General features: G+C 46.2%; 1 protein-coding gene across 1 annotated transcript; it reads left to right on the top strand.

The window, feature by feature from the left end:
- Nucleotides 1-539: 539 nt before the first annotated feature.
- LOC118755782 lies at nucleotides 540-6,441 on the top strand (the record flags this gene model as incomplete). The annotated part of the gene is made up of 2 exons (XM_036490601.1): nucleotides 540-3,473; nucleotides 6,009-6,441. Coding segments are annotated over exons 1-2 (3,367 nt in total), but the record flags the coding sequence as incomplete, so codon positions are not given.
- Between the last annotated feature and the right edge of the window lie 30 nt (nucleotides 6,442-6,471).

Genomic DNA, 6,471 nt, shown 5'->3' with positions numbered 1-6,471 from the left:
AAGAATATTGTCACACGAATATTATCCATAACGCGATAAGAAGTGAGTTCAAGATATCAGATACATGCAACCCAGTAGGGAAAGCTCCCGAATTGCATTGGTCTAGATAGTGATAAATAACCATTACTTTTTCAGTATTTACATAATTAGTTATATCACATTAAATATTTATACATACGTATATTTCACCACGTATATAAAAGTGAAAAGTGTTTGTGATTTTTTTTTCTCGTACTGAAATTTTTCAAATCCAAATTCCGCGGATTTAATTGGGACGCTCCGTTTTCCACGTAATAAAAAGTGCTGAACCAAAAATTAAAGCAAATATAATTTCACGTAATTTGCAAGAAACAAAAAACACAAACACCGCCACAAAATCTTAAAATTCTTTTCCTGATTTTCTGTGGCACAAAGTGCAATTTTTACTCGTTTGACATATATTTTTCTAATTTTTGCGAACGTTATCTGGGTGGTACTCAGTAAAATTTGATAAATTTTTCTCTCAATTTTTATACGTGTGACCTTCCACAGCATTAAAAATGCCACTTGGACACAGTCCACCAAAAATGTCTGAAATCGAGACAAGGTCAAAAACTGCTTCGCAAGAAGCCACCGGTGGTAAGAGGGAACCCTCACCGCGCCCGAAACCTAAAACTTTTGACCCATCCGCTCAAAAGTTTATAGCGGAAAGTGACAGTATCATGAGATACTGTGCAAGATTCAGTGATGCACCGATCCAAGACCACACTGAATCATATCTTATGATAAAAGACAAATCACTAGATGATTGTTGGGCACGGCTTCAGTCCGCCTATGATTTGGTTTTTTCAAAGCCAGATGACAGCCTACCCGAAAACTTTAAGAGTTCGGTAGAAGGCAAGTACTTCACTTGCCTTGAATTATATGAGGTGACCAAAGCTAAAATTGCCGATCAACTGTCGTTGATTAAAGCAATCGCCGCACCGAGTCCACCACCCCGCGTGGAACACACCTCGGCAGAGGCAAACGTTTTTCTTCAAGTCCCACCTTGTGACACGGAGACATTTTACGGTGGTTACGAAGAATGGCCCGCTTTTCGTGACATGTTCACAGCGGTGTACATCAACCACCCGAAGCTCTCCCGTGCTCAAAAACTGTATCACCTTCGGTACAAAACTCAAGGAAAAGCCGGATCCATCGTCAAGCAATACCCGCTCAGCGATGATAACTTCGAGCTGGCCTGGGAAGCTTTACGGTCACGATACGAAAACAAACGTATCTTGGTTGACAACCAAATTAAAATTTTGATGACTTTGCCGACTATTCAATCCGAGAATAGCGAGCAACTTCAAAGGCTGCAAACATCAATTAACAACTGTCTGTCAGTTCTTAATTCCCAAGACGTCCAGACAGACAGTTGGGATCCCATATTGGTGTACATTTGCTCATCCAAATTGCCCGAAACCACACTGTCACTTTGGGAACAATCTCTCTCTTCTCGAAGAGATTTACCCTCATGGTCACAAATGGACGATTTTCTTACTTCAAGATACGAAGTAGTCGAAAGACTTAACCGGCTTCATCCAAGCCAAAATAAACAAAAACCAGTCGCTCATCAAAATGCTGCGCAAAACAGGTCCTTTAACAGGACTCAAACCTTTGTGGCAGAACCTAAGAGGGAACCAACTTGCTCTTACTGCAAGTCCCCTCATCCCATTAGAGTCTGCCCACAATTTAAGCGAATTTCGGTACCGAACCGAGTACAATTCGCAAACCAAACCAAGCTGTGCAAAAACTGCCTTGGTAATACCCATAGCACTAATGAGTGTCCGAGCAAGTGGTCATGTACACATTGCCAACAACGGCATCACTCCCTGCTGCACATGAACCCCAAACCACAATCTCGACACTCCAGTGCGCGAGCGAATGAAACCGCCGCACAACACACTACTGCCCAGTCGACACCTCCCGCTCGACAAGCGCAGTCAAGCTCCGATTCCAGCGAGCAACCGTGCTGTTCCAAACAAGCACAAATACAATCATTGCACACCGACAATGATAGCAAAATTCTCCTTCCAACTGCCATAGTCGCAGTTGAACACGAGGGTGAATTGTTTCAACTTAGAGCCCTGATTGATCAAGGCTCACAAAGAACTTTCATTTCCTCGAAAGTTCAAAAACGGTTGAAACTACCATTCGAACATTCCAAGTTCGAAATTTCCGGCATGGGTGGACATGTAGTACAAAGCTCCTCAAAGCTTTGTCCACTCACATTGGTAGCACCAAAAACCATGCAACGGATAAACACACAGGCTATCGTGTTACCTCAGCTCACGAGGCACATGCCTACATTCACCATTAGCCGTGAAAACTGGCAGCAATTCAAGATCCTTGAACTTGCTGACCCAAGCTGTCACATACCAGCTCAAACTGACATGGTAATCGGCAGCGATATACTTCCACAAATCCTGCTGGAAGGTATACAAAATATTTGCGACACAATACTTGCGCAAAAAACAATATTTGGCTGGATTCTCAGTGGTCCAGTAACCGAAAATGTGGTGTCATTCTCGACACAAGTAGAAGAGTGCTCGAATGCAACTCTCAGCTCTCAGCTTCGAAAGTTTTGGGAAGAGGAGGAGATTCCACAGCCTCCACAAATTTCCCCGGAAGATCAGGCTTGTGAGCATATATATGCAACAACAACGACTCGTGCCCCAAACGGTCGATACATTGTGCGACTTCCATTCAAGGAAGAATTTCCAAAAAAGCTGTATCTGGGCCACTCTCGGTCTGCTGCACTGCAGCAGTTTTTTAGCATGGAGCGATCGCTTCAGAAAAAAGGAGACTTAGGCACAATGTATAACAATGTGTTGCAAGAATATCTCGACCTCGGTCATATGGAGCACACGAAGCCATGTGAGATAGTAGCTAATGGCAAATACTTCTCATTCTACTTGCCACACCATGCGGTCGTCAAACCAGATAAGGTAACCACCAAAGTTCGCGTGGTATTCAACGCCTCAAAAACATCTGGTTCAGGAAAATCCCTGAATGACGTGTTGCACACTGGTCCCACACTCCAGCCAGATCTCATGCTGCTCATTCTGCAGTGGCGAATGCACAGATTCGTGTTCAATGGCGACATTGAAAAAATGTATCGTCAAATACTCATCCATGAGGACGATAAAGATTTTCAGCGAATCTTATTTCGCACATCGGCTGACTCTCCTGTCACCGATTATAATCTTAAAACCGTAACGTTCGGGGTTAATTGTGCACCATACCTCGCTATCCGTACCCTGCATCAATTAGCAGATGATACGATAGCGACATTTCCCTTGGCTGCCGCAATACTTAAAACCGAAACGTATGTGGATGACATCCTATCCGGAAGTCATGATATTGACAACGCCACTGAATCACTTCTTCAAGTGATCAAAGCGCTTAAGTCAGCTGGTTTCATACTCAAGAAACTAACGGCCAATCATCCGGCCATCTTAGAAAAATTTCCAAAAGGGGATCTTCTCGACTCCAACTTTTTGAAATTTGAGAGCGCTTCCACAACCAAAACTCTTGGTATACAGTGGAACGCACTCACAGATAAATTTTCATACACCATTCTGCCTGCATCGACATCGAATGCCGTCACAAAGCGACAAATTTTATCTTCTGTCGCAAAACTTTTTGACCCGGCAGGATGGCTATCGCCAGTGATGATTCAAGCTAAGATTCTTCTTCAAGAACTTTGGCTAGATGGCGTTGATTGGGACGAATGTGCCAAACCTATATCCTTGGCAAAATGGCAACAGTTCGCAGAAAATCTGCCAGCCATCTGCCACATCGAAATCCCTCGATGGGTTAATTTCACTCCGGGGCAAAATACCCAAATCCACGGGTTTTGTGATGCCTCGGAAAAAGCATATTGCGCTGCGATTTACATCCGGGCAGATGCTAGCAACCAAAGATATTCCACTCTCTTGGTTGCAAAAAGCAAAGTCGCACCATTGAAGACGGTAAGCTTGCCACGCCTGGAGCTGTGTGGTGCAGTCTTACTCGCAAAACTGGTCGCAACTGTTCGAAAACAGCTCAAATTGGAATCGTGCAACATATTCTTATGGTCAGATTCAGAGATTGTGCTAGCTTGGCTTGAAAAGCCACCATGTACATGGAAGACGTATGTATCCAATCGTACCTCTCAAATCCGGGAATATCTTCCAACCGGTGCATGGCGCCATGTTTCCAGCCAAGATAATCCAGCCGACCTCGGCACCCGTGGGTGCAAACCGCAGGATTTGGCGAATTCCCCACTCTGGTGGTACGGACCAACATGGCTCTCTTGCCACATGGATGCATGGCCAAGGTCAAAGGCATGCAGTGCATCTCCACCAGAAAAGCGCAAGGTGGAGGCATATCACGCGCTCGAAGAAGAGGTCGATTTTCTTGATCGCTTTTCTTCTTTCTCTCGAGCACTCCGCGTGACTGCGTACATGTTCCGCTTCGTGAGCAATGCCCGCAACAAATCAAAGGGGGTAGCCACAATCACCTATCCACATCTGACACATAACGAATTTCAATATGCAAAAATTCATCTTATCAACGCAGCGCAATCACGCCATTTTCCGCGCGAAAAAAGCGCTTTGCAAGATAAAAAGCCACTTAACAAAAAAAGTCCTCTTATTGTTCTCAATCCTTCGTTGGACAAAGACGGACTTCTACGGGTTAATGGCCGATTAGCACATTCCACATTAAGCTATAATGAAAGGCACCCAATAATTCTCCCTACCGAATCGAGGTTCTGCCAGCTATATTTGGAGTTTTTACACTCGCTGCTTCTTCACGCAGAAACACGATTAATGCTCCAAATGGTAAGGCAAGAGTACTACGTACCAAAGCTGAAACCTCTAATTAAAAAATGCATCTTTCAATGCAAAGTGTGCACGCTGTACAAGCAACAAACACGCACCCAAATAATGGCCGCTCTACCCCCTGAGCGCTGCAGTTTCTCACTCCCATTTTCCACAACGGGAGTAGATTTTGCTGGGCCATTCCACATTAAAGCATCGGTGTTAAGATCTACAACCCTTATCAAGGGATACGTTGCAGTTTTTGTCTGTTTTTCCACAAAGGCAGTGCATCTCGAGCTATGCTCGGATCTTACAACCGAAGCTTTTCGAGCAGCATTCGCCCGCTTCGTTGGCAGACGAGGTTTTCCCTCAAAAATGATGAGCGACAATGGAAAAACGTTCATTGGCGCCCAGCGCGCAACAGAACGCGACTTCGTTAAATTCCTTAACGAATGTTCCGCAGACATTGTCAAAAAATATGCCCCTCAAGGCATCAACTGGCAATATATACCACCCAGCGCCCCCCACATGGGCGGCTTGTGGGAATCTGCAGTGAAAAGCTTTAAAATCCATTTAAAGAAAACCGCTGCAACCCACAAGTTCACTTTCGAAGAATTCACGACGCTTCTGGTGCGAATTGAAGCAGTCCTCAACTCGAGGCCTCTATCCGCACTTTCTCAAGACCCAGCTGATATGACAGCACTTACTCCGGGTCACTTCCTTCGAGGTGCACCGCTATTGGCCATTCCCGAGCCTAATGCGGAAGACCTCTCTCTACTAAACCGATGGGAGAAAGTCAAAGCACTTCACCACCAATTTAGTCGCCGCTGGAAAGAAGATTACCTCAAAGATCTTCAGAAGAGGTACAAGTGGAAAACTCCACAACGCGACCCTCAGCCAGGCGACATCGTCGTGATCAAAGAAGATTCACTCCCCCCCACCGAGTGGCGATTGGGACGAATCGAAAACGTTCGCCATGGCCCTGATAACCACATACGTGTTGTGGAAGTCCGTACACAAAATGGAGTTATCACGCGGCCACTTGTCAAACTGTGCTTCCTTCCAAAAGCACAATAAATAATTCAATACATCCTTTCCTTTTGTATATTAAGGGTCTTAACTTCCCGTTTAAATATTGTACCCAAGTACTTCTCGTTTCTCTGCCTTTGCTTCTACTTACAGATCGAAGACATCATGGCAGCACGGAAGGCATGCCCCCTGGCTCCAACGGCAGAGACAGACAACTGCCTACAATGCCGGCTCTGCCACCGTTACCACGCATTGCGGACGTGCCCGGCCTTCAAGGCGATGAAGCCGCCGCAACGGTTGGGAGTAGCCCGCGCGCAAGGCTACTGCGTCAACTGCCTTGCGCTCACCCACACTACCGGGGAATGCGACTCGCCGGGTAGTTGCAAGACCTGCGGGCTAGCGCACCACACGCTGCTGCATGTGGCAGCCAACACGCATGCGCGCACGGGGCCAAGGGAACAGGGGCCCAAGAAGAGGAAACCGGCCACAAAGGCCCCAAGGAGCGTCAAGCGGCGCGCACCGCCGAAGAAAAAGGCGCTGAAGAAGGCGCAGAAGAACCCGCGGAACCATGCGCCGCAACCGCCGCGCAAGAAGACCGCCCAACGGACGATCGCGC

This window comes from Rhagoletis pomonella, unplaced genomic scaffold (genome assembly GCF_013731165.1).
Source record: "Rhagoletis pomonella isolate Grant_MI unplaced genomic scaffold, Rhpom_1.0 Rhpom_scaffold_07370, whole genome shotgun sequence".
In the NCBI taxonomy this organism is placed as follows: Eukaryota; Metazoa; Arthropoda; class Insecta; order Diptera; family Tephritidae; genus Rhagoletis; species Rhagoletis pomonella.
The sequence above is the reverse complement of the archived record's forward strand: the minus strand, read 5'-3'. Positions and strand labels throughout refer to the sequence as shown.